This window comes from Tamandua tetradactyla, chromosome 4 (assembly GCF_023851605.1).
Source record: "Tamandua tetradactyla isolate mTamTet1 chromosome 4, mTamTet1.pri, whole genome shotgun sequence".
NCBI classification, from domain to species: domain Eukaryota; kingdom Metazoa; phylum Chordata; class Mammalia; order Pilosa; family Myrmecophagidae; genus Tamandua; species Tamandua tetradactyla.
Window position 1 is genome coordinate 3907735 of NC_135330.1, and position 27588 is coordinate 3935322.

The 27588-nt window shown below is 41.6% G+C and overlaps 2 protein-coding genes and 1 long non-coding RNA gene across 4 annotated transcripts in view; 2 read left to right on the plus strand and 1 right to left on the minus strand.

The window, feature by feature from the left end:
* Positions 1-19252, plus strand: part of POGZ (pogo transposable element derived with ZNF domain) — a 76139-nt gene extending 56887 nt beyond the window's left edge. For both annotated transcript variants that reach the window (XM_077156015.1, XM_077156014.1), the window contains 12 exons: positions 754-860; positions 1546-1883; positions 2299-2453; positions 10491-10591; positions 11167-11313; positions 13925-14059; positions 14144-14316; positions 14472-14612; positions 15086-15142; positions 15339-15451; positions 15753-15777; positions 15914-19252. In XM_077156015.1, the coding sequence (XP_077012130.1) occupies positions 754-860; positions 1546-1883; positions 2299-2453; positions 10491-10591; positions 11167-11313; positions 13925-14059; positions 14144-14316; positions 14472-14612; positions 15086-15142; positions 15339-15451; positions 15753-15777; positions 15914-17585 (3164 nt within the window). In that variant the 3' untranslated portion in view covers positions 17586-19252. The remainder of the gene's footprint in view (positions 1-753; positions 861-1545; positions 1884-2298; positions 2454-10490; positions 10592-11166; positions 11314-13924; positions 14060-14143; positions 14317-14471; positions 14613-15085; positions 15143-15338; positions 15452-15752; positions 15778-15913) is intronic.
* A 1166-nt stretch (positions 19253-20418) lies between these two features.
* PSMB4 (proteasome 20S subunit beta 4) lies at positions 20419-22696 on the minus strand. Its single transcript, XM_077156016.1, has 7 exons — positions 22521-22696; positions 22158-22364; positions 21746-21892; positions 21524-21605; positions 21037-21153; positions 20732-20820; positions 20419-20532 (listed from the first exon to the last, which is right to left on the minus strand). Exons 1-7 carry the CDS (start codon positions 22658-22660, stop codon positions 20520-20522), a joined length of 795 nt encoding a protein of 264 aa, XP_077012131.1. The 5' UTR covers positions 22661-22696; the 3' UTR covers positions 20419-20519.
* A 112-nt stretch (positions 22697-22808) lies between these two features.
* LOC143678715 (uncharacterized) lies at positions 22809-23304 on the plus strand. Its single transcript, XR_013173419.1, has 3 exons — positions 22809-22835; positions 22941-23091; positions 23192-23304. It is a non-coding gene; the product is annotated as an uncharacterized LOC143678715 (long non-coding RNA).
* Positions 23305-27588: the final 4284 nt, after the last annotated feature.

A 27588-nucleotide genomic window follows, 5' to 3' on the forward strand; every position in this document is an offset into this window, starting at 1 on the left:
TCTGTCCTCAGAGAAACTTTTAATAAAGTAGTCAAGGGGGATAGCCATTTGTGAAAAGTTTAAATGAATCCATACAAGGAATTTTGCATGTAATTGTATTTTGGGAATTAGTGAGATGATTTGATTGATCAGAGAGGGTGGGATAATCGCGGATGGTTTTAAGGAGGAGGTGGATTTTAGAATAAGGTGTTAAAATTGAGACTTGATAAAAGAGGTTTTCAGGTGGAGGATATGAGCGTAAGTATGTTGAGTGACCTAGAGCAGGGCTCAGCACACTTCGTGTAAAGAACTAGACAGCAAATATTTTAGGCTTTGTGAGCCGTATCATCCCTGTCACAACTACTCACCTCTGCCATTGTGGTGCAAAAGATGCCATCAGTAATATGTAAACAAAGGAGTGTGGCTGTGTTACACTGAAACTTTATGGATTCTGGAATTTGACTTTCATATAACTTTCACATATCACAAAATTTTATTCATTTGGTTTTATTTCAACCATTTAAAATGACAGGTCATGGGTTGTACAGAAACAGGTGGCTGGCTGGATTTAATTTGTGGACCATAGTTTTCTGACCCCTGGCCTAGAGTTAGGAGAACGGCAAAAGGAATGTGCCTCAAACATAGTGACTTTTCATCTTGCTTACCCCTTGATACACCTTTGATGGAGGGTTTAATTTATTTCCAAAAGGTCAGTAACCTTTTCTCAGTTTCATCTTTCTTATTAATCTTACTGTTGCTTCTGATTTCTTCCAGTAACTTCTCCAATTCCAGTTTTTGACCTCCAGGATGGTGGCCGGAAAGCCTGTCCACGGTGTAATGCTCAGTTCCGTGTTACTGAAGCTTTGAGAGGTCACATGTGTGTAAGTGATCCAACTTAAATGTCTGTCACTGTATACTTCTTTATCAGGAGGTTGTGAAGCAGGGGATCCGAAATGACTTCAGAACTTTTTAAAGGCTTATCTCTAGGTCTCTTAGAGAAGACTTTATGTGGAATATGATAGGATACATTTAAAAGACCCTAAAATAGGTTAGAACTTATGCAACCTTACTTCCTTAGCTGTGGTAAATTTTGAAAAGTACACTAGAGGTTAGGTGTGTTAGATAATAAGATATCAACTAAGTTGGCCTCAGTTCATTTTCTGTTTATTGTGTCACTGGACAAATTAGATTCTGTTACTTTCTAGCTTTTTCATTTTTTGGTATTATTCCAGATGCAAAGGTTGGAACTTCTTCCTGCCAGGGAGCTCTGAGCCAAATTATGCTAGAGAGTGGTTAAGGGATCTAAGACAAATAGGAGAGAAGTACAATGTAAGGCTTTTGGGGTGGAATTCAGCTATATATATATATATATATATATAGGGGTGGAATATATATATATATTGTGTATATATATATATATACACACATTAGGAAAAGAGTGAAACCTGGAAACGCTATAGAAAATGGAAGGATGAAATTGGATGTGAATAACATAGTGAAGTTGGGGAGTTACCAGAACCTAGCCCCTAGGATAACCAGAATGATCGCTGTCCTCTTTCTTTATAGTACTGTTGCCCAGAAATGGTTGAATACCTGAAGAAGGGAAAGTCTCTGGATTCAGAGCCCAGTGTCCCATCAGCAGCAAAGCCCCCGTCCCCTGAGAAGACAGCTCCTGTGGCTTCCACACCCTCTTCTACACCTGTTCCTGCTCTGTCACCACCTACCAGAGTCCCAGAGCCAAACGAGAGCGTGGGGGATGCGGTCCAGACCAAGCTCATCATGCTAGTAGATGACTTCTACTATGGACGGGATGGGGGCAAGGTCGCCCAGCTCACAAACTTCCCTAAGGTCCCCACATCTTTCCGGTGCCCACATTGTACCAAAAGGCTAAAAAACAACATTCGGTAAGTGTTGAAGAGCCCTGGAGGCTGTTACATTGGACAAAAGAAGACTGAATTTTTCTCATATATATATATATTTAAATCTTTCTCTTTGGAGAATGGTCCTAACTATTATCCCATCTTGCTGAGGTTATCCTTATATCAATAACTACTGCTATAGAAGGAAGTATTGTGGTAATAAACAAAAGATAGTTTTGAGTAGAGTAAGAGCAGTACATCTCCTTACACAGAACTCTCTTACTTTCAAGATCCTGTTATCTTTCTGATCTCAGAAGAGGATTGTCCTAAACAGAGGAAATGTCTGAGGGGAAAGGGGAGAGGGGCAGGAAATGCCTGTTCTGTGATTCTGCCATTGCATATCTCAAAGGCTGCTGATTTTGATGTGTTTTTTCCACTTTTTTGTTTTGCTACTCTTCAGGTTCATGAACCATATGAAACACCATGTAGAACTTGATCAGCAAAATGGCGAAGTGGATGGTCATACTATCTGCCAACACTGTTATCGCCAGTTTTCCACTCCCTTCCAGCTCCAGTGCCACTTGGAAAATGTTCATAGTCCCTATGAATCTACTAGTAAGTTTGGAGACTCTTAAACTCTAGAAGAATACCTTGCTGTTCACACATTGAATGGCCCTGGCATGGAGCCCAATACAATCATTTATATGTGGGTATCAGTGTAGCATAAGTACTTTTCATATTTGTAGCCAATGCCTTACTTTACTTACCCTATTTTTTTTTTAAACCTGACTCCTACTCAAGCATGAATTCCATTCCGTGCTAGATCTTAAATTATTAGGGGCTTTGGTTCAGGGACACTGTAGAGAGGTAAATATAATGGATTTGTTACCTAGATCCTTTTGTAGAGGAGCAGTCTATATTAAACCTCCACTGTAGTTAGTACTCTGATAGGCTTTATATAGAATAGAAGATGATGAGTTACAGTACTTCACTGTTAAAGAAGTAGTTTAAGTGTAATTAACTTAATTTCAGTGAAATTTAAGGTGAGCTGGAGTATTATCTATATTGAACATCTTACAAATGACATAACACAGGCTGAACACAAGCTCAGAGAAATAATATCATTTGTTTAAAAGTTCACAATTCTAGTTAGGTGGCAACATCAGAGTTTGAGCCTAGTATTCTAGAATATTTCTATTGTCCTTTTAGGAAGTTCCAGCTTTGTCAGGTCAGGAATTATATAAATATAGGGAAAAAGTGAGAATAAGACTATATTGTAAATGTACACTGTTTTAGTTTGCAAAATTAATACATTCATTCTGTAAAGCTGCCAGAATGCAGTATACCAGAAATAAAACAGCTTTTAAAAACAGAATTTATTAAGTTGAAAGTTTACAGTTCTAAGGCCATTAAAATGTCCAAACTAAAGCATCCAGAGAAATATACCTTGATTCAAGAAACGCCTATGGGTTTGGAACACCTCTGTCAGCTGGGCACGCACTAGCTGTCTCCTTGGCCAGAACTGAGTCATAAACCCATTCCTAAACCAGTCATTGACAAGGAAAGTGGAATTGCCATGAGTGGCTTTAGACTAGCAATGGTCAATAGAAATATGATGTGAACCACAGTTATAATTTTAATTTCTTTACATAAAGAAATTTTACATAAAGTAAAAAGCATAATTTTACTTAAAATTATTAATCTTACTGCTAATGGGTATATTTTTACATTATTTTCCTGTAAAGCTACAAATATCGTAGTTAAATATTAATTTATTATTTATTAAATAATATTTAATATTATTAAATTATAATAATAATAATTTAATTTATTACCTTTTTTCCAATAAAACACATGTTTAATAAACTCTAATGTGTATATTGCGCTTCCAGCACATTTCCATTTGAACTCTCCCCAGTTCAAGTGCTCAGTAGCAGCGTGTGACTGATGGCCATCGCACTGGACAGCATGGCTTTACACTGACCATGTGAGGGGGAGAATGGATGTTGAATTGGTATTAGCCCTCATGTGAGGAGGAGAATGAATGTTGAATTGGTATTAGCCCTCATGAAACTAACATAGTGGCAGAGCAACCAACTTAGTCTAGGTTAAGATACCAAATTCATTAATTTATTATTTTTTTTAAGATTTTAAATTCTTTATTCTTTAATTAACAGTGCATAATTACATTATTTTTTTCATCATGTAGCAGCGTTTATCATCACAACCAACTTCTTTTTTGTGAAAAATAACATATATACAAAACAATAAATTTCAAAGCACATCGCAACAATTAGTTGTAGAACAGATTTCACAGTTTGGTATGGGTTATAGTTTCAGGTTTTTACTTCTAACTGCCCTAAGCTGTTGGAGACTAAAACAAATATCAATATGATGATTCAACAATCATATTCATTTGTTAGACCCTACCTTCTCTGTATAACTCCACCATCACCTTTGACTTTTACTTTAGTGGTATTTGGGCTATGCCATTCTAGATTTTTCATGTTGGAAGTGCTGTCAATAATGTGGGATAGGGGGATGGAACTAGTTGATGTTCTGGAGAGGCTGGGCCCTCTGGATTTCAGGACTTACCTGATCCAGGGACCCATCTGGAGGTTGTAGGTTTCTGGAAAGTTACCCCAGTGCATGGAACCTTTGTAGAATCTTATATAATGCCATAGGTATTATTTAGGATCGGCAGGAATGGTTTTGGTTGGGGTTTGGCAAGTTATGATAGGTAGTAATGTCTAACTGAAGTTTGTGTAAGCATGACCTCCAGAGTAGCCTCTTGATTCTATTTGAACTCTCAGCCACTGATACCTTATTTGTTACACTTCTTTCCCCCCTTTTGGTCAGAATGGCATTGTTGATCCCACGGTGCCAGGGAGACTTTCACCCCTGGATATCATGTCCCACATAGCAGGGAAGACTGTTTTCACTTGCAAAAAGTTGAGCTTAGAGGGAGGTCACATCTGAGCAACAAAAGAGGTCCTCTGGAAGTAGCTCTTAGGCATATCTATAGGTATGCTGAGCTTCTCCATTATATACATAAGCTTCAGAAGAGCAGGCCTCAAGATCAAGGGCTTGACCTATTTATTTGGGTGTCCCTAATGTTTGACAGAGCATCAGGGCTTTCCCTGGTTGTAAAGTTTAATAGTTGCATATTTTTTCCTCCCATCCCTCAAGGAGCTTTGCCAGTACTTTTTGATTATCTGCTTAATGCACTCTGGGATTTATCCAGCCATTACATTAAGCTATGCAGGATTAAAGGTTCTCGTTCTTATTCTGGGCTCCCTATGTTCAGATTGTTTAAATGATCTATCCAGCCAGGTTGAGTTAGATTATGTACTACAGAAAATTTAGGTTCTGGACAAAATAAACCTTTCTTCCTTTGGACTCATAGAATAGATTAGGTTCTGAAAAACAGTGTGTTCCTTACCCCTGTATTCTGAATTACCTTAATCCTGACCATCAGCTTCGTTGTTACCTGTAAATGCTAGGTTATACATATATAAAATGGCCTCTCACAATCCAGAAATGACAATTAGTGCTCCAGCGTAAATGTGACTGCTATAAGTGCTTACAGTCTAGGCCCCTGTTTTCTTGTAAGTATTTTCTAAATGAGACTGTACAATATTTATTCTTGTTTCTGGCTTATTTTTCCTCACCAAATGTTCCAGAGGTTCATTTACAGTGTTGCATGCCTCACAACTTCGTTCCTTTTTGTAGCAGCACAATATTTGAATCATATGTTTACACCATCGTTTGCCAATCTACCTCTCAGTCACTGCATCCTTTAGCCACCTCCATTCATTGGGCATCATGTATAATGCCCAAAGTCAACAGTCCATTAACAGTCTGAATTTTAGGTAATTCCGTTGTTCTCAAGTGAAAGATGACCAATAAACACACCCGCACCCAATAGAAAATCCAAACCTCCCTTTAACTCCTGTTTCTCCCCCCATTACTTACCTCTTATTTTTATACAGAATCGTGTGTGTGTTTCATTCCACGTACGGACCCTAAATAGGAAAGATACGTTTTTCCTTTCTGGAAAAGAAATAGGCAATGCAAAACCTCATTGATCTTTTTCTCTTGGTTTTATGTTCATCCCTCAGTTTTAGTTTTTGAGTATTCTACCACTTTAAAATTTACACTGACTACCAATAACCTGAGTGGTGACCCAAACCAGTATATATCTATCTTTGTTATATATCATTTGTATTCTTACATTCCTTTGTGACTCCCGTTTTGCACCCATAACAGATCTTGCATGGAGGTAGTTGTTTTGTTTTTTTTTTAATTTTTTTCTGGCTTTATTAATTATAGCACAAACACTAAATGATTTAGCAATCACACTTATTTTAGTTGGTGGTTATTTTGTAAAATACTAAGTTCCCATTACAATTGAATTATTGAAAATCCAGTTTAAGAATTAGGTTCTGTGCTTATCTAAGATTGATTAACTTTTCCACCTAAAATATAAAATTTTCCATCAAATAAAATGTAGATTTTATGTAATGTCTTAAGTCAGATGCAAATCACAACAGAAGGTACTTCTTGACTCACAGCTTGGTATGGCATTAAAGGTAATATTTGGATCTTTCTCAAAAAAAGGCTCAAGTTGGGGAATTTTCAGGCTGAAATTCACTATACTAGATGAAGTTTCCCATTGGCAAAATAGTAAAGCCCTTCTTACGTCAGAGACTTGAAGCAGAAATAAGAGAGAGGTAGTTCTGGATGCTGGTGATGTGGCACATGGCAATAAGTGAATATCTAAAGTTTTAGGGGTGATGCTCGTAAGCAAAAATGACACATAGTAGGGACAGGAGCAGTACAAAGACAAAAAAGTAATCACTAAGTGTTTTAGTTTGCCAGAACTGCCAGAATGCAATACACCAGAAATGCTTTGGCTTTTATAAAGTGGATCAGGTTAGTTACAAATTTACAGTTCTTTGCAGAAAAGGCAGCTGGCTTTCTTCTGGGTTTTTCTCTCACATGTGAAGGTGTACGGCACCGTCTGCTAACCTTCCAGCTTCTGAGGTTCCAGTGGCTTTCCCTGGGGCCATTCCTTTCTGCATCTCCAAACGTCTGGGTCTGGGTGGCCTCTGAGCTCTGAGCTGAGTTGTGCTGGGCTGTGCTGAGCTCTCTTCTGACCTCTCTCTTTTAGGCCTCCAGCTAATTAAATTAAACGTCACTCATTGTGGAAGGCACTCACATTAGCTGACTGCAGATGTATGTAATTAGCCATAGATGAATCTCATATACTGATGATTTAAGTCCACAGCAACAAAACATCTGGCAAACTTGACACTTGAACCTAACTCCTACACTTAGTACGTTAAGGAACTGGTCGTACCACAACTCCTTCATTAAATCTTTTTAACTCAAGGGACTTCTTTCCATTACTGGGAAAGCAATTCTTATTTTATAAAGGGAATGAAAGACATAATGAGATTCAATTTTAAAGAATTTTCTTTAATGTAAACATTGTCAACATGTTGCAACAGATTGTTAAATACTTATTTAATAAAAAAGAGGTTGAAGGGTGGGCCATGGTGTGGCTCAGCAGGCAAGAACGCTTGCTTGCCATGCCAGAGGACCCGGGTTCGATTACTGGTGCCTGCCCATGTTAAAAAAAAAAAAAAAAAAAAAAAGAGGTTGAAAATCATTCTAGTCTTAAGAGGGTGAAATTTTTAATGTGAAAGAGAAATTACCTAGGAACTTGACTCAGGTTGGGAAGATATAGACAATTTCAGTTGTGAAATATGGGGTGTATTCACCTATGAGCTACATGTCAACTTGAATTTAAGAGATGGGGGAGAAGCTGGCATTCTCAGTGATCCCAGAGAGCTAGCCAAGAGGTAGTACAGAATTTTAGATTAAACATCTAACTTTATACATTTAAGCTTTCTCTTTTAAAGTGAATCCTATGCATATTACTTGTTAATTGTACAACAAGAAGTCATTATCCCATGGTGTTATGGCTAACAGTTTAAGCAATTCCAGCTGAAAAAAAATGATAATTGGAAAGATGCATGTCCTTAAGCCACCTGTATCAGAATGAGCAGGACAATTAAAAAAGCAGATTTCTGAACCCCACCTTGGACCAACCATTTAAGAATCTCTAGGGATTTTTAATAAGCTATGCATAGTAATGTTTGAGAATCACTGAATTAAATTTTAAAGGGAGAAACTGGTGCCATTTTATTGGAGGTTGGAACCCATTAGAGGCAGATACAGTTGTTAATGCTTAAGGGCGCCCTTGATGATAGCATCATGGCTGTGACCTTTTGAGTTCTGAAAGGCATAATGGAGATTTTCTTTTGTTTTAGAGATTGAATTACTGGATCAAAACAGTATCTTTGAGGGTGGGCAATGGTGGCTCATTGGCATAGTTCTTGCCTGCCATGCTGCAGAACTGGGTTTGATTCCCAGTGCCTGCCCATGTTTAATAATAATAATAATAATAACAATAAACAATTTAAAAAAAGATTAAAAAAAAACACAACCAATATCTTTGAAGTGTAGAAAAGACACATCCCTAAATGAATCACAGTATTTTGTGCTACAAATGCCAGCTGTCTGACTAAGCTTGAAATGTTTAGAGCTACAATGAGAATTTTTATAGCCCTAAAGCAAGATGACAAGAAGGAAACAATGGGCATGAATTCTCTTCTTTCTTTCTGTCTCCAGATGCACACTTCAAATTCTTAACGTAAATTTTCTCCCTAAAGTAAAACAGTCAATTGTAGTAATAAACAAGATGAAACCAATTTGCCATGACTTCTCCTGAGGCGTGGAAGGGGTAGACAGAATTGGACACACACTCTCTCTTTCCCCACCCACTCATCCACACACAGACACACACATGTGTATCTTTTGTGTGTGTAAGTGTGTAAAAAAAAGTGTTGGGTGGAGGGTAGCTTATTTTTGAATATTAACATTTTGGGAACCATTGCTTTTTTTTCTAGTTTTGAAATTTTTCAGGCGGGAGAGAATAGTACTTGGAACCTCCTGTTTTGATTTGCTAAAGCTGCCAGAATGCGATATACCAGAAACAGGCTAACTTTTACAATGGGGACTTGAGACTGAATGAGATTGTCCAGGGAAAACATGTAGAATAAGAAGGGCTTGGCTGAACACTGAAAAACACCAGTGCTTAGAGGTGTTCTAAAAAAGAAGAGAACAAGTAAGAGATAAGTGAATTAAGTGGTAGGGGCAGTATAACGGGAGAAAATACTGAAATACTACTAGTTACTCTTTCCCAAACATTTGTACCTTTCCATGCCTCCAAGCCTTTGCTCCTTTGTCCTCTCTCGAATCCTCTGTCTGGCAAACCCTTGTTGATACTCTTGAGATTCAGTTCATATATTTCCTTATAACTTCTCTTCATTCCTCTAGACAGAATTTCTTTATCTGTGTCCTCATAACACATAACATGTATCTAGGCAGTGGTTGTAAATGGGTTACAGGCAGACTGCTTTGAGAATAAACACAAAACCTGTGAGCCCTATTCCCAGGAAAATACTCATTTTAATCTTTTGCAAATAATTTCCATCTCTGAGACCTATTCCATGGACCCCAGATTAAAAATCCCCCCTGGTTTTGTTTGTTTGTTAGAATGTAAAGAACTATTTCAACTTTACTTATCTTTTATTTTTTGGTCGAACATTAAATAATAATTGCAGTGAAAGTAAAAAAATGCGAATAATTCAGTATTTTGCGTGTATAATTCAAAGTATGTACAGTTAAAAGTTTTAACCAAAAATTCAGAATTACAGCTTCATAAGCTTGACTAACTGTCTAAATTTGAAGATTAATTATCATGTATTCACTGATACTGAAAAAACATTACTCTTATAAAAGGCAAAATTTCTATTCTTGACTGTTGGTTCTTTGAGGGCAAATTCTCTTTTGTACTCATTTGCTAGGTGTTCAGTAAATGTTTGTTGAATTACTTATAGGAGAGAATTATTGTTTGTCCTTGAGCAGAGAAATGGAGTAACATAGTAGTAGTTAATGCTTTTTTGGGAGTTGGGGGTTGCATGGTCTGGGAATTGAACCCGAGCCTCCTGCTGGGAAGGCATACATTCTACTACTGAACCACCTGTGCACCCCCAGATGTAGTAGTATTTTAAAGAATTTGATTGGCAATGGTATATAAAGAATAGATATTATATAGATTGGAGAAATAGGAGGTATTAGAAGCCAGTTGATTAGCAGTAGATGTAATACAGGCTTCTACAAAGGTTTTTGCCTTTGAGAATAGAGAAGTGACAATTCCTGGAGGCATTTTGAAAAAGGTGGTGACAGAACTGGAGGGTTTGGAGTCAGCGTTTTAAGTTTTGAGAAGGGGCAATAATGGGAGGCAGGAGGCTGCAAAATTAAGTTGAAATTGATTGAGGTATATCCAATTATGAATATGTTGTATATAGTTCAAAATCTAGAACTGAAGCTCTTGTAAGAAGACCTAAGGTTAGTTTTCAGCAACAGAGGTGTTAAAGAGGGCACCATTTTACTGAAAGAAATTACTTATTGAAAATGAAGATGTGGGAGTTAGAGAAAATAAAAAATGTGATCAACAGGGTTTAGGTCTTTTTTTTTTTTTTCAGGTGGATTTATTGATTTTTTTTTTTTTTCTTACAGCCAAGTGCAAGATCTGTGAGTGGGCATTTGAGAGTGAGCCACTGTTTCTCCAGCATATGAAGGATACTCATAAGCCTGGAGAGATGCCTTATGTTTGCCAGGTATTGCCTTGTTCTTCAGAAAGCTTTTGTCAGTTTCTCTGGTTAAATACAAAGAATCCACTAGTCAACATTGCTGAATACCTTACTCAGATTTAGGAAATCTGAGGAGGTACAAAAGAAGTAGTAAACAGAGTCTTTAGGTCTAGACATAGTCTGTCTTTAGGTCCTTTCATGGAGAAAACAAACATAGCAGAAGATATCCCCAAGTATAATATTTATCCAGCAAGTAGCACACACACATATACATATATGTGTGTGTGTGTGTGTGCTACGAAGTGATATTGGGAGTGTCTGTCTCTTGAACTTATCTTTTGGAGATAGAACTTTATTCTGTTCCTCTTAGTCATAGAAATGAATTGTTTTCAGACGGTCCTGTCCTAACTCACTTTCATCTTGCCATTCCTAGATGTATCACAGTCATATCTCAGTATTGCAAAGTGAAAAAAAAAATGGATTTCTAGACATTTAGGAAAGCTTCCCACCCCCCATCATTTCTAAATTTTTGTTGCTACGTCTTTTAAGGCCTTGGTTGTTCACCTCATTCCTAGCCTTATTTTCCCTCTTTTGTGACTCAGGTGTGTCAGTATCGCTCCTCGCTCTACTCTGAGGTCGATGTCCATTTTCGGATGATCCATGAGGATACCCGGCATCTGCTCTGCCCTTATTGCCTGAAGGTCTTCAAAAATGGCAATGCCTTCCAGCAGCATTACATGAGGCACCAGGTACCAGGCACAGGGCACCAGGCACAAGGCAGTTTTCGTAGTCTTTTTTAAATTAAACCTGGGGCCAAGGCTGTGCTGTGGCACACAATTTTGGTAGAAATAATTATATACATTTGTGGGCAAAGATCTGTTGAATTTCTGTTATGTGCCATGAACTGTGCTAGGTACCAGAGGTTTAGTGGTAAACAAGACAATTAAATGGTGCAATAAAGGGTAAAGAGTGTTGAATTAGAGAATACAGGATATAGAAAAGCATGTACTTGCTCTCGGAGCCTGGGCTTCCAGGAAGAAGTAGTGGTCAAGACCTGAAGGATGGGTAAGAGTAAGGCAGCTGAAGGGGCCAGAAGAACAGTGCTTGGAGTGCGGAGTATGGCACTCGAGGAATTGGCAGACGTCCGCGGGGCTGGAGTGTAGAGTACATGGGAGAGGATCTTAGAAGCTATGAGAAGGAATTTCAACTTCCTAATGAATCATTGGGGAATTACTGAGAGGAGATTTAAGCCCAAGATTGATGTGTTCAAATTTGCATTTAATTAAGATTATACTGAGGACAGTGAATTGAAGTGGATTAAGAGTTAGTGAAACAAGCCAAGAGGCTTTTTTTTCCCCAGCGGTTTAGATAAATGATGATAGTGACCTATACTATTCTTTTTTATAGAAATAATATATATTTGTTCACAAAAAACCATTGAGTTTCTTTAATGTGCCATGGACTGTGCTGGGTATTAGAAATTGAGTGGTAAGCAAGACATTTAACAGTAGAGCATGAAGTGTGGCATTATGAGTGAAGGATATAGAAAAACACATACTTTACTCTGGGAGCCTGTTAAGATGAAATGAAGAAAAGAGGATAAGAGCTGATAGTAAGTAAGTGATAATAATGATTTGGAGATAATAAGTGAAGGCAGGTAAGGGAGTAGTTAGAAATAGTGCGTAAGAGTCATCCTTGGGCAGCTGGACGGATGATGGGAAGATAGCAACACGAGAAAGTCAGTTTTGAGACAAAGATTTTGAGTTGGGCTATTCTGAGTTTATGGTATTTGTGGATATCAAGTGTTGCTATCTGATACCTAAGTAGTTGGAGAGATATATAGGTCTGAAGCCTGGGCTAGAGTGCTCAGTTAGAGAAAAATATATTTAGGAATCATACAAATCCAGCAGGTTTTAAATTTTTAAGTGACATGTTTCCTCCCTCCTTGAGAATAAGAGAAGACTCAAGGCCCTTGAAGTCTATCCCCAGAGCTGGCAACATAGTCCTAGAAGGAAAACCAGAAGACTCTAGTAACTAGGAAGCTAAGAGGAAGAAAGTATTTTGAGGAAAAAGGTGTGATCAAGATGTCACGTGTCACAGGACAGTCAAGCAAGATAGAAAACTAGAGACTGGCTTTTAATTTACTAACACTGATGGGAGCTGTTTATGGATTGGTAGGGATGGAAGTCATATTTCAGCAGTATCAGTGATTGAGAGGAAGGAAATGGAATCAGCTTAAAGAAGGTTGTGTATGAATGAGAAGGCATAAAGTGGTAGATTTGGGGGAAGAGGGAGTAAGGGATGATTTGTTGCTGTGTTTGGTTCTTCTTGATGTGGAATAGATACTGACATTGTTTTAAAGTGCTGCAAGCAAGGAGGCTGTAGAGGAGAAGGGTGAAGGTACGTAAGAGGGGGCACATGGAGAACAAGACAGGGCCACTTAGGCTTCGTGTTTGCATATGTGTGCACACAACATGTGTGCACTTCCACTTGTATGCACCCTCTTAAACTTACACTCATTTGCATAGTAATGTCACTAATAATCCACCTCAAATGTATTCCGAAATTGGGTCCTGTACATCATCATCACTTGTAAATCAGAAGTTAGAGAGTCTTGTTATCCTAGAGAAGAAAATCACAGACATGGCTCCTGTTTTTGAAGTTCAATAACTGGGCAGCCTGAATCCTCAAAATGTTCTCAAAGGGAGACATACCTGTACAGGTTCATGTTGTCAGAGGAGAAGCAACCTGTACAGGTTCATGTTGTCAGAGGAGAAGCAGCAAGCTGCAGAAAGATACTGTCACTCATGTTTAAAAACAAAAGAAAGAAAGGGAAAGCAGGGTAGTGGTGATTGGATCCAGACAGCATATGCATGTATTATGTGCATAGGCTGTCCCTGGAGGGCTACCCAGGAAACTGGTAGGAAGTTGTTCCTCCGGAAAGGAACTGAAAATCAGGGCTGAAGATACAGAATAAAAAATACATAAATTTTTTTTACCATGTGATTTTGTTTCTTTTAGAAAAAATAAGACTCTCCAGGAGTAGGAAATACTGTCTACAGTGTAGAAATAAAAAACAGGGGCAAGTAAAGCTTAAGCCACTCAACCCAAAGTGTTGAAACAAGTCAACACAAGGTAGTTTAAGGACCTAGTCATCCTGGCTCGAGTTCACCTTTCTTTGGGAGCAAGGGAGGTGCTGATTCTCAGTGATAGGTTTTGTTGTTCTTTTATATTTCCATCTTAAGTTAGTGACAGACAAGTGGTAAGAATGCTAGGCTTGGCATTAATCCATCTTCTAATTAGGAAAGAAAATTCACTGGGAACCTTTAAGAAATTCTGTCTCATTTTTTTCTCCATCAGAAAAGGAACGTTTATCACTGCAATAAATGCCGCCTGCAGTTTCTCTTCGCCAAGGACAAAATTGAACACAAGCTTCAGCATCATAAAACTTTTCGTAAACCCAAGCAGCTGGAAGGCTTAAAACCAGGCACCAAGGTAAAGGAGGAGAGGAATGGAAATGCTCAGTGTTCTGGGGTTTAGCATGGGTGGTATATAATTGTACCTTCCCTTGACTCCCAGGTGACAATCCGGGCTTCCCGAGGACAGCCACGAACTGTTCCTGTATCCTCCAGTGACACACCTCCCAGCGCCTTGCAGGAGGCAGCCCCGCTGACCTCCTCGACGGACCCTCTGCCAGTCTTCCTTTATCCTCCTGTCAAGCGCAGCGTCCAGAAGAGAGCTGTTAGGAAAATGTCAGCGCCTCCTTCTAAGTGCTGGGCGGGTGGGGGCTGAGTGGGCAGGATTGTTCCTGATACCCAGTGCAATGTGGGAGCCTTTTATCGTCTGAACCCCCAATTATTTGAAGACTTTTGAGGCAGTAATGAGAAATTCCCTTTTTTCTCGACAGGAGTGTCATGGGCCGGCAGACCTGTTTGGAGTGCAGCTTTGAGATCCCAGATTTTCCCAATCATTTCCCCACTTATGTACACTGCTCTTTGTGTCGCTATAGCACCTGCTGCTCTCGAGCTTATGCCAACCACATGATCAAGTAAGTCAAAACATTTAAACCAATTGCTTTCTACCTGGGAGTTCAGATTCTCTAGAACTTATGTCATTCCCTCTTCTGCACCTGGTATATTTCCTCCTTCACTCTCAGAGCTGTTTGTCATTCTTTCCTACCAGGATAAGAGGGCAAACACAGGTTCATTTGGCTTTGATGGTCTGTGCTCTAATTTGGGTAGGACCTTGCTACTCAGCTCAGCATCAGATGGAAACTTGTTAAAATGCAGATTCTCAGGCCTCATCCCAGGTCTCCTGAATCATAATTTGCATTTAGTAGATGCCCAGGTGATTCATATCCTTACCACAAGTCAAGAATTGCCGTGGTAGGAAAACTGTTTGGACTGGAGTTAGGGTGGGTTGAAGAGGCAGCTCTTTCACTGGGGCATTGCCATTGGCTGGAGATCTCCAGTTTAGCCATAGACCCTCTAACTGATACCACTTCTCCTTTATCTTTCTCAGCAATCATGTTCCACGCAAGAGCCCCAAGTATTTGGCTTTGTTTAAAAATTCTGTGAGGTAAGGAAAAACTTATTGATACAGTCACTTAATTTTTCAAGATTTTACATTAAATCTTTAAATTATTTTTGCAGAGTGGGTATGTGAGTTAATTTGAGGGAGAGATGAAAGAAAGGAGCACTCCTTTATTAAGCTCAAAACTCTCTCTAGTATTACTGCTAAATTTGCCTTACGTACTCCTTACTCTCTTTCTCAGTGGCACCAAGCTGGCCTGTACTTCCTGTACCTTTGTCACCACTGTGGGAGATGCCATGGCCAAGCATTTGGTGTTCAATCCCTCTCATAGATCCAGCAGCATACTGCCACGGGGTAAGTAGGAGAGAGATGGGATTAATTAGTAGAGGAGGGAAAAGAAAAAATAGGATGCCCCTCATCCCGTACAAGGCAGGAGCATGCCTGCTTGGCCCAGCCTAGTCCCTACTCAGGACCAAGTCGGGAGCATTCTAACCTGAAGGCCATGTAAAGCTGGGTAGGGTGATGTGAGGAGTGTTTTTTGTGTAATAGCTTTGCTTTTTTGGCTGAAGTCTCAGGACAGTGTCTTTGGAGGGCTTGTTTCTTCATTGAGCTAATGTATTATTATTATTATTATTTTTTACCTCATTTTCCGTAGGACTCACTTGGATATCTCACTCAAGGTAACAGAGTCTCATTTCATGGCTTAATTTCTATTTTGCAGTGTGTTTGAACTTTTATTGTTACTATTATCTCACATTCCTAGTTTAACGACACTACCTTCTCCTCTCTCTGCTCCCCCATATCCATCCCCCTTAGGCATGGCCAGACCCGGGACCGCGTGCATGACCGGAACTTGAAGAATATGTACCCGCCTCCTTCCTTCCCCCACAACAAAGCTGCTACTGTGAAGCCTGCGGGGGCCATCCCGGCTGAACCTGAAGAGCTCCCAGCACCCATGGCTCAGGCACTCCCATCTCCAGCCTCAACTGCAACCCCACCACCAACCCCTACTCATCCCCAGCCTTCAGCTCTTCTGCCTTTGGCTGCTGAGGATGCTGAGTGTCTGAATGTTGATGACCAGGATGATGGAAGTCCAGCCACCCAGGAACCTGAGCCAGCATCAGGTGGGGGTAGTAGCAGTGGGGTTGGCAAGAAAGAGCAGCTGTCTGTGAAGAAGCTTCGAGTTGTACTGTTTGCCCTATGCTGCAATACTGAGCAGGCCGCTGAGCATTTCCGAAACCCCCAGCGACGTATCCGGCGTTGGCTACGGCGCTTCCAGGCCTCCCAGGGAGAGAATCTGGAGGGTAAATATCTGAGCTTAGAGGCAGAAGAGAAACTGGCTGAGTGGGTGCTGACCCAGCGTGAGCAACAGCTACCTGTAAATGAAGAGACCTTGTTCCAGAAGGCTACCAAAATCGGACGTTCTTTGGAAGGGGGCTTTAAGATCTCTTATGAATGGGCTGTGCGTTTCATGCTGCGGCACCACCTGACTCCCCATGCCCGGCGAGCTGTGGCCCACACACTGCCCAAGGATGTGGCAGAGAATGCAGGACTCTTCATTGAATTTGTGCAACGGCAAATTCACAACCAGGACTTGCCCTTGTCTATGATCGTGGCTATCGATGAGATCTCCTTGTTCCTAGACACAGAGGTGCTGAGCAGTGACGACCGGAAAGAGAACGCCCTGCAGACAGTGGGCACAGGGGAGCCTTGGTGTGATGTGGTGCTGGCCATTCTGGCAGATGGCACTGTCCTCCCCACTCTGGTTTTCTACCGGGGGCAAATGGATCAGCCTGCTAATATGCCCGACTCTGTATTGCTAGAGGCAAAGGAGAGTGGCTACAGCGATGATGAGATCATGGAGTTGTGGTCAGCCCGAGTGTGGCGGAAGCACACAGCTTGTCAGCACAGCAAAGGCATGCTTGTCATGGACTGTCATCGCACTCACTTATCAGAAGAGGTGCTGGCTATGCTTAGTGCCTCTAGCACTTTGCCTGCAGTGGTTCCAGCAGGCTGCAGTTCCAAAATCCAGCCATTAGATGTGTGCATCAAACGAACTGTTAAGAACTTCCTGCACAAAAAGTGGAAGGAGCAGGCTCGGGAAATGGCAGATACTGCATGTGATTCTGATGTCTTACTTCAGCTGGTGCTGGTCTGGCTGGGCGAGGTGCTGGCTGTCATTGGGGACTGTCCAGAGCTAGTGCAGCGGTCTTTCCTGGTGGCTAGTGTTCTGCCTGGCCCCGATGGCAGCATTAACCCACCCACGAGAAATGCTGACATGCAAGAGGAGCTAATTGCCTCCCTGGAGGAGCAACTGAAGCTGAGTGGGGAACAGTCTGAGGAGCCCTCAGCTTCTACTCCCCGCCCAAGATCATCTCCGGAAGAGACAGTTGAACCTGAAAGCCTTCACCAGCTCTTTGAGGGTGAAAGTGAGACCGAGTCTTTCTATGGCTTTGAAGAAGCTGACCTCGATCTGATGGAGATTTGAGTGTTGGCGTCATGATCTGATGGAGATTTGAGTGTTGGCGTCATGACGAGTGTGGAATGGGGGTGGGGAGTGTGAGGGGAGGGTAGAGGGATTTAGGGAAAAGGGGGTATACCAGGTGGGATATTTGGTTTATATTTTTTAACTTTATGCCACCACTCCCCCCTGATGTTGACTGATACTTCCCTGTGGATTCGTTCGTTTTTAGGAAAACCAGTAGTGATCATGTCTGAGCCAAGGAGCTGGCCCATTACTTATTCACTTCTGCTAAAAACTGGTTTTTGTGACTTAAGAAAATTTAAATCACTGTGTTTGGTATTTTTCTGACAAAAATCAAAAAAAAAAGAAAAAAAAAGTCCTTTGTGAGTGAATGTTAAATTTTGCGTTTCCCCTTAACCTCAATTGTATCCTAGTACGTTTGTTTTTTGTTTGCATTACTGTGTGACCAGTGTCTTTGGGCATGATGCTGTCTAACCATTGTCAATGTGAGGACACTTCTGAAGATGAGAAGGACAAAAAGATGTAGCTCACAAACTGGTTTATTACAGTTATGGATAAAAATTCTTTTTTCATTGTGGTCTCAACACTTTTATATAAAAATGAAAATGGAAAAAACTCCCACTGAACTCTCTCTTCCTTCTCCTTTACTTTCCTTCCCTCTCCAGAGATGTTGGTTTCTACAGCAACTCTAGATATAAAATTTTGGCTTTAAAAATGCATGAAACCACCTTCAGTTATCTAGAACAATGAAATGATTTGCCTTTCCTCACCACCCTCCCTCCAACAAAAACACAATAAAAACAAATTTTCTTTGCACTTGTAGTCCTTGGCCCCTTTCCCCACTCAACACCATCCTTCCGGTTAAAGGACCGTACACGTGTCGTTAGCAGATGAGGTACTGAGGTGGTCAGACAGTGTTAGGGTGGAAAGCTGTCCCAGTGTATGGTCTTCATTCTGCAAGCTCCCAGGGCAATCCCCGCTTCGCTGAACTTCCTCCTGTTGAGTGCACAGCATGCCTGTTCAAATCACATGTCCGAAAAAGCCAGGAGCTAAGTGTGCAAGAGGGAGTTGTTGAACTTTTTAAAACAGAGAAGACCAATCTACACGCCTGTCTACCCTGTGGCTTTCGCACTAGAATTTAGAGAATTTGACATGAAGAAACACACTGAAGTGTGCACAAAGACAGATCTTTATTTTTCACTGCCAGCTTCGAAGAGAAAAATTTTTTTTCTACAAAGTGCATGAGGGATTTTTTTACATTGTATGCACTCATGGTAGTAAACTGAAATGTACTGTAACATACAGAGGAAAGGAGCAGAAAACCATGTCCACCTTTCCTACAGCTGTACCACTCTTGTATCCTTCCTGAGGCTTTCAGCAACATATCCTACCTGTGAGCCAAGGAGAGGCAATCCACACAGGCTTGTAAATCGTCCGTCTTTAAAATGTACATAAGTGGAACATTAATAAAATAAGGGGAAATGGATTTATAAACAATGTGGTTTTTCTCTAGGTGACCTTGTTTAATAGGCTTTCACAAATCTGGTTGATGCTCAAGATGTGATGAACCTGTTGGTACAGGTGTGACATTTGCTACCACCTACTTCTCTACCCTACCCCCTTTTTTAACCCCCCAGCACACTATAATAGTGAACTGGAGTGATGCCTCCCAGAAAACAGCTTGGCCAGCTTTCTGAACTCATGGTATCTGGAAACTGAACTGCAGACCCATCTGGGCTCTTCTTGCCAGCTTTTTGCCTGATGCCATTTTATTGACAGAATATGGACTTCCATGTCAACCTTTGCCTTTGAGAAAGTTCAAGAACTATGGTTGGTTGACTATCTACAAGGACCTAATCCTACTACCTGGTAGTCCCAGCAGCAACCACAGCCTTAGCAGAGCTGGGTTCCTGGCCTCTGCACAATGTATGACTTTCTTGATGGGTAATTTTTTTAAGACCATAATATCAACAGTGGATCAGCTGGGTTTTGGCCAGGAAATTATCTTTGTGGACTCTGCCTGCATGGCTTAGTAGTAGAAGGAAGGTTTTTGTTTTGTTTTGTTTTTTTTATAATTCAGTTTAATCAATAAAGTATTTATTGACTACTTTCTGTGTTGAGATTGAATGTGTGGAAGATCAAAATGAAAGCTCATGGTTTTCCTTGCTTGAATTTCCTAGTTTATTGTCATCATTGGCAATACAAATGCAGTTCTTTCACTTCACTGAATTACTGTAAGATTTGAGTTTTACTGCCTATACCAGTTCCTAAAAAGAGGCTTGGAGATAACACACATCAGAATCACCCAAGGTGGTCTTTTATAAAATTTAGGTTTAGCACCATTCTCAGAATGGAATTTTGCTAATCCCCCCAAGTGATCTGACTCAGTTCTATATGCCATGCCAACCATGGCTTTTTGACAGTGCTAAAAATGAAGTAGTTGTGGATTTCCTATATGAAGAATTAAAAGACTGGATGGGTGAGGGATGGATGGAGGCTCCAGTTCCAACTTTGGGTGAACTTAAACAGAGCTATCCCACTAGCTGCTGCATCTGCAGCCAACATTAACAAGAAAAATCTACATACATTTAGAAATAGTGCAGTGGGGAAACAATGAAGAAATAAATGTTAAACACAAAAGACCAATTGTCACTGAAAGATAAAGCCTGGCTTCTACATGAAGCCCAAATGAAGACACTGCCATGTAGAAAATTCTCTATTAGCTAGAAGAAAGACCTAAGGGTTCTCTGGCCAGGGGAGGAAATGGCAGATGGCAATACTCAGCAGTTCTGCTCTCCGTCTGACCTAGTCAAATAAAATGAAACCAGTCAGCAAGTGTTTTGAAGGATTTATTTGTTATAAAAGTCTGACTTTGAACAGCCAAGTTCAAAGTTAAAAGGAGGGTACAACTGCAGTTCTGGATAATGCCTCTGTATTTCATTCAAAGCCACTAAAAAGGAAGCATAATACAGTTATGAAACCACAGAGAGAAGGATTAATTTAAAAAGCAGCTCTATCCTCAAACCCTCTCCACCCAGAAAATTTTTCTGGTGCACTCCTCCAGGAAAACCCAGCTTAGAGCAAGCCAAAGGGCTTCACAACTTTTCTACCATCTATTTTTTTTCTACTGTAATTTTAACTTGAGTCACCTGATCATGTGGGCAATATCCCAGTTGGTTTCTGCAGACAGTGGTCCTTCTATTTCAACACCTTTTTCTGTTACCGTGGCAATTTGAAACTGAAAGAAGAGTTCACAATGAAAATGCCAACCCCCATGTGAGAAAAGGCCTGAGTTGCTGGTCAAAACTCAAGTAAAGGGTCTTGCCCCAGCCTGAAAACTTGGGACCCACAAGCAAGGCAGTCCATCCTTCAAATCTTAGAAATCCCGGAGAGTTGCAAGCATCCAGAGCCTGCCAGTTAGACTCCCAGCGTTCTTCTTCACACCCCCCCTCACCCTGTTGTAAGAACGGGCATCTCGGTAGTACAGCACACGCATGCAGCGTTCCACCAGCTCTCGGGCTTCAGTCTGGCTCAGCACTGGCTGCTTCTCCAGAATTTCTCGCAGCAGGGGCTAAAGGGTTGGGCATGGGGGAAATATGGAAGAGATCAGAGGCTCCTTGTTCGTTTCAAATCCATAGTGTGAAAAAGAAGCCTAAGGGAGTGAAAAGGTGACATTCCACCTACAGCCTTCCCAGAATTAATGCTGCTCACTTGTGCTAACACCTATTTAAGGAGAAGTTACAAGGTATTCTCTCTTTGCACATGTCTGTTGATCCCCATGCATCCCCCTGTAGCTCTGGGACCACAAAGAGGACAAACCACCTGCTCAGTAGAAAGGATCCTATCTGTTCCTTATGTCAGAATCCCAGGAGAAGTACAACCACTAACCCCCACTGTCTCTTTTTTTTCTCCTCTTTCCCACCTCTTGGACTTTTACTCACCTGAGCCAAGTATGCACCATAACCAGTGGCCACGGAAGGGGCTTCATAGGCTACACCAAGCATGTCCACATAACCCAGGAAGCTTATAACAGGACACAACAGGTGAAATAATTCATCTTACATTTCTGTATCTTAGCTGAATGGGATCTGAGTTAAAAATGGGATTACTTGGGGGACTGGGCTGGGTATTCAAGCAAATAAACTGTTAGAACTCAAATCAACCTCTCTCCATTGGCATAGCCTCCAATGACCATGGTGTTCCACAGGGGGTTCATCTTGGAGCGGCGGCTGTACATGGCCCTGGTCAGCCATGAATGAATAGCTCTAGGGCTATAGCTGTGTCCATCTCCCAACAGCTCCTCGTCAATCCTTAATAAGTTGTGCAAAAAAGGGGAGAATCGAAGTCTGGATTTCCACCCATCCCCAAAAGAAGTCACCGCGCTCTTCCCCATTTTACACTCAACAGATACGGAAAACTATTTATTGCAAACACTCCCACATCTTCCACCCCCAACAATCCTTTTCCCCGAATTCGCCGTCTCTTCCACTGCAGCCTCAAATCCCTCCATCCCTCTCCCCACTTCGGATTCCTCTTCCCATACCGGAACTACTACCTACTGTCCGCATGACTTACACCATCTGCCCGAGAACTTGCTGCAAATATTGGAAATCAGCGTAGTCTCCAGAGGCGCCCAGCATGGTGCTGTTGTTGACTCGCATAATACGAGAGATGTTGCGGAAGCGCGCCAGGGAGCCGTAGGAGCCCAGCATGTCTGCTGCAATCACCACTCCGTCCTCGAACTTCACGCCCAGGACGGAGGTCCCGGTCACCATGGGGTTCCTGAGAGTGAACGGAGGTCTGGGCCAGGGCGGTGCGGGAGGAGGGCATGCCCCTCTTCCCGCGCCCTGGGTCCCCGCCTGGCCCGGCTCTCACGGACCCGGCCGCAGCGCGCCCCGCGCTCCCACCCTCCCGAGGGCTGAGGCGCAGAGAACCTACTGGGTGCGCGTGGTCGGACCCCCGTGGAGCGCGGGCGCCGGGTCCGCGCAGAAACCGGGAGTGGGAGGGATGCGGTAAAACTGCCCGGGAGCCGGACCCCCGGCCCAAAGCCCAGACCGGGAGCGCAGCAGCGCTTCCATCTTAGTCACGGCAGCAGAGGAAATGAAAGCACTTGCGCCGACGGAAGCGGAAGGCGCTCTTCAGCGCCACACATCCTTCTTCCTGCCGGCTACACCCAGCCGCCATGATGGTGAGGTCACGGCCTGAAGTACCCCGCTCCCGCGGGACGGCCGAGATCCACACGGTTTGTTAAAGGTTTGTGCCTTTGTGTCCTATTTAAGAAATCTTTGCCTGCGCCGAGGTCATGAAGATATTCTTCCATGTTTTCCTCTAAAAGCATTATTGTCTTACTTTACACAGGTAAATGTGCAGTCCTCCTGGAATGTATTTTTAGGGGTGGTGTGAGGATTTCAGGCACATTTTTCTTATATGGAGATCTAGTCGATCCCGCACCATTTATTGAATTTATTGAGAAGACCAACATTCACGTTGATTGTGTGCGTATGTGTGGGTATGTCTTTTTTACAATTTTTTATTATATATAAATATAATATATTATCTATCTATCTCAATATATGTATCTCATAAAATTTGCCATTTTATGTGTACAGTTCAGTGGCATTGACTACGTATAGAATGCTGTGCCGGTATCATCACCATCCTTTACCAAATCTTTTCATCGCTCAGCACAGAGACTTTGGACCCGTTGAGCAAGAATTCCCCGTTTCCCTCCGCCAGTGCCCGGTATCCAGTGATGTGGTTTCTGCCTCTGCATTTGCTTCTCTGCAGTTCATGGAAGCGGGAGCACAGAGTGTTTGTCCTTTTGGGTCGGGCTCATTTCCCTTTGCGTGATGTTTTCAGGTCCATACCTGCTGGAGCGCGTGTTGCAGCTGCCTTCCTTCGTCCAGCCGGACCACGTGCGCGCGTCGCGTGTCGTCTCCCGCGCGCACCTGCGGGGGGCAGCCGCGGTCCCTCCCCTGCCGTCCGCGATCCCTCCCCCTGCCGTCCGCGGTCCCGCCCCCTGCCGTCCGCGGTCCCTCCCCCTGCCGTCCGCGGTCCCTCCCCCTGCCGTCCGCGGTCCCTCCCCCTGCCGTCCGCGGTCCCGCCCCCTGCCGTCCGCGGTCCCGCCCCTGCCGTCCGCGGTCCCGCCCCCTGCCCTCCGCGGTCCCTCCCCCTGCCGTCCGCGGTCCCGCCCCCTTCCTTCGGCTGTCCCTAAGGCCGGGCAGCGCTGGGGCGCGGGTGTCCGTCCCAGTCGCTCCCCAGTGCTTGGGACGTAAACCTGGGAGTGGAACCTCTGGGTCATTTGGTATTTCTGTGCCTATCTTTCTGAGGAATCCCTGAACTGTTACACGCTGGTTGCACCGTTTTGGATTGCCATCAGCAATGCCTTAGTTTCAGTTTCTCTACGTCTTCACCACCTACTTGTCCTTTCTGTTTTATTTATTTTTTCAGTAGCCATTTTTGTGGGCGTGAAGTGGTATCTCATTGTGTTTTGGGTTTGCACTTCCATGATGACTGATGTGGTTGCGCATTTTTTCATGTGCTTATTGGTCATTTATGTATCTTCTTTGAAGAAATGTCTATTCAAGTTCTTTGTCCATTTTTAAATTGGGTTGTCATTTTGTTGTTAAAGAAGTTTTTAAAAATATATTCTGAATATTAAACCCTTATCAGATATACGATTCGCAACTATTTTCTCCCTTTCTGTAGAGTTTTTTTTCCACTTTCTTGATAATATCCTTTGATGCACAAAAGTTTTTAATTTTGATGAAATCCACTTAATCTATTTTTTCTTTTGTTGATCATGCTTTTGGTATATGTGTATCTTTCTGAATTCTCCATTTGTTCTGTTGATCAGTTTTTCTAACTTGAGCCAATGCTACTCTGTCTTGATCACTACAGAGTCTATTATGAGGTCTTAAGGTCTTGATTTCTATTAGTGTAAATTTCCAATTTTGTTTTCTTTCATCAAAAGTGTCCTGGTATTCATGGCCCTTTGTAATTTTACGTAAATCCTAGAATCACCTTGTCAATACCACACGCACGCACACACACACACACACACACACACGCAACTTTCTGGAATTTTTATTGGGATAATGTTGACTCTATTAGTTAATTCTGGGATTAACATCTTTACAATATTGAGCCCTCTAATCTGTGAATTGGCAGCTCTCTCCATTAATTTAGCGCTTTAAATTATTTCAGTAATCCTTGGTAGTACTCAGTTTGGAGGCCTTACATATATTTCATTAGTTACTGTAAATGACATCATTGTAAAATTTTGTTTTCTGTTTGTTTACCGCTGGTATATGCAAATACGAATGAAGTTCATATATTTGTATATATACTATATATTGGCTATATCTTGTATCCAGCAACCTTGTGAAATTTACATATTTATTTTTTTAAGTTGCTTATTAATTTTTAATTTTAATTTTTTTCGTTTACAACAATCACATGGAAAGTACAGAGTTCATAACATGCCTCTCCTCACACATATAATTTTCTGTATTATTAGCAATTTGCATTAAAGTAATAGCTTTGTTACAACTGATGAAACAATATTATCTTTATAACTATTTTGTTTACTGTACTCCATAGTTTAATCTGGGATTCACTCTTCATGCTGTACAGTTCTGGGGGTTGTTGTTGTGGGGATTTTTTTTCTTTTTATGTATTTTTATTGAGATTTCTTCACACACTACACAATCCATCCGAAGTATACAATCAGTGGCTCACAATATAATCGCATAGTTGTGTTTTCATCACCATGATCATTTCTGACTCTGAATTTGAGCTTTTTCTAGTTATTTAATATCTGAGACTGAATAATATTTGTCTTTTGTGTCTGGCTTAATTTACTGAACATGATGTCTTCAGGGGATCACCCATGTTTTCACATGTATCAGAACCTCATTCCTCCTTTGAAGTGATCATTTCCTCCCACTTTCCCTCTATTACTTTATTAGCTTTGCATTACTCTTGGTTACCAAAAAAATTACAACATGCTTCCCTGAATCATTGCACTCTAAGAAATTGTTACTTTTACCACTTCCATGATATGGTAAACCTTAGAAATTTTAAACTTCATGTATCTTCTCTTGACTTTTTCATGGATATTAATTCTACATATAATATAAACCCCACAAAACATTGTAATTATTGGTGCATGAGATCAATATTCATATATATTTACCCATATATTTAAATTTTCTGGCATTTTTTAAATCTAGGAATTGAATGCTTCTTGTTGCAATCATTTTTTCTTCTGCCTGAAGAGAATTACCTTTATTTTTTATTTTTATTTTTGTTTTTTAGTGCAAGCCTGTGGTGAAAACCTTCCTCGGTTGTTATCTTTTTTTTTTTTTTTCCTCATTGGAAGGGACTTTATTCACTTTTCAATTAAAGTTAATATTTTACAAAAGGGGGCTCACACAAGATTCCATGCAATAGGGGATAAGTATAATATTGCATATTTTGACAGTAAGTCCATTATCTTCTGAATTACCACATTTTTAAGCTAAAAAACATGAACCATTTATCTTCTTTAGTTTCATGATTTGTTACCCGCAATAATCCTTTGGCTCCAGAGCCTCATCATTGCCTTTTTCACTTCTGCATTTATGATTGTGTAGGTTAAAGGGTTTAACAAGGGTGTTATCATAGTACACAATATAGCCACTGCTTTATCAATAGGGAATTGATAAATTGATAAAATATAGCCACTGCTTTATCTCTCGGTTGTTATCTTAACGTGTCTTTTTAAAAACTTCCATTTTTGCAGCATATTTTCTTTGGTATAGAAATATAGATTGACAGTTACTTTCTTTAGGAAGCTCAAAGATCTTATTTCATTGTCCCCTGGCTTCCATTATTTCTGTCGAAAAGTCACTTGTTGCTTATACTGTTGTTGTTTTCACTGACTTCTTGTAAAATATTCAACAATGTCTTTGATATCCAACACTGTTCCTATGATATGCCTAGGCATAATTTTATGTGTATGAGTGTGTTGCAGTCTCTCAGCAACCCCTGCGAAATAAAAGATGTGGACGCGGACACTTCCTGCGAAATGAGTCACACACACACACACAGAAGACGGACAAGATGACTGCAGCCTTCTTTAGTTTATATCATTTCTCATAGCTCTTTTGCTGACCAAGCCTGTTTTTTCAGTATATTACTCCCTTGTTCTCTTGTTACTTTCAATTTAGCCTCCTGGATATCTGGGTAGCAAAAAGGGAACATTCCATACTTCGTGTGCAGAAGTAGATCCAAAGCAAGTCTGTTTGCAGACCATGTTCCTCCCCTTAGTCCCCAGATAAGGCTCACAGCTGGGAGCTCGCTGTTTGCACCCGACCTCCTCAAGGCCACTTTGAAGCCAGTCACTCCCAATAAATTCCGCAGGTTTTCTGTTAACCCTTTGGCTCCTACATTTCCCCCTTTTTTATTTTATAAGCCAGGGTGACTGTGCCTGTCTTAGGTTGCCCGTAGGCTCTGAAGTAAGGGTCTTACCCGTCATTGGCTACCAGTCTGCAGGGAGAGGTGGGACTCCGCCGAGTCCAGTCCCGCTAGGCTAGTGAGGGTCCACTCCTCCTGCCGAGGGGGTTCAGGGAGTAGAACCGCCAGGCACAGAGGGGGCTCGAGCCGAGGGTCTGGGTCGGAGGCGCGCGCGCAGGGGACCACTGCGGGTCTAAAGGACTGGAGGCCGAGCCAATTAAGGTATGAAGTGAGGTAGCTTTATTGTTGGTAGAAGCTTATGCCAGGGCCGCCAGTAGCTAAAGACCTCGAGGCTTGGTGAGCCCCGGAATATATACAGTTGAGGAGAGGTGGAGTTAGGGCATGGACTCCAGGGGAGGGTAGCCAATCACACAGGGAGGACGGATGGGGTGATTGTGACGTCTGTAGGCACCAGGGAGATGTTGTTTTTGAGTGTGCTTGTAGCAGCGGATGTTGGGCGGGTGGAGGGATAAGGAGGAGGCCAACAGGGGTAGAGAGACAAGGCTGC

Excerpts from the sequence above, each read along its gene's own strand:
- PSMB4 (XM_077156016.1), bottom strand. The coding sequence starts at position 22,660 with ATGGAAGCGCTGCTGCGCTCCCGGTCTGGGCTTTGGGCCGGGGGTCCG. Across the intron at positions 21,606-21,745 it reads GGCTATGCCAATGGAGAGAG|CTTCCTGGGTTATGTGGACA; the intron begins GTTGATTTGAGT and ends TCCTGTTATAAG. Across the intron at positions 20,821-21,036 it reads ATGCCCGTTCTTACAACAGG|TTTCAAATTGCCACGGTAAC; the intron begins GTGAGGGGGGGT and ends CTCTTCTTTCAG.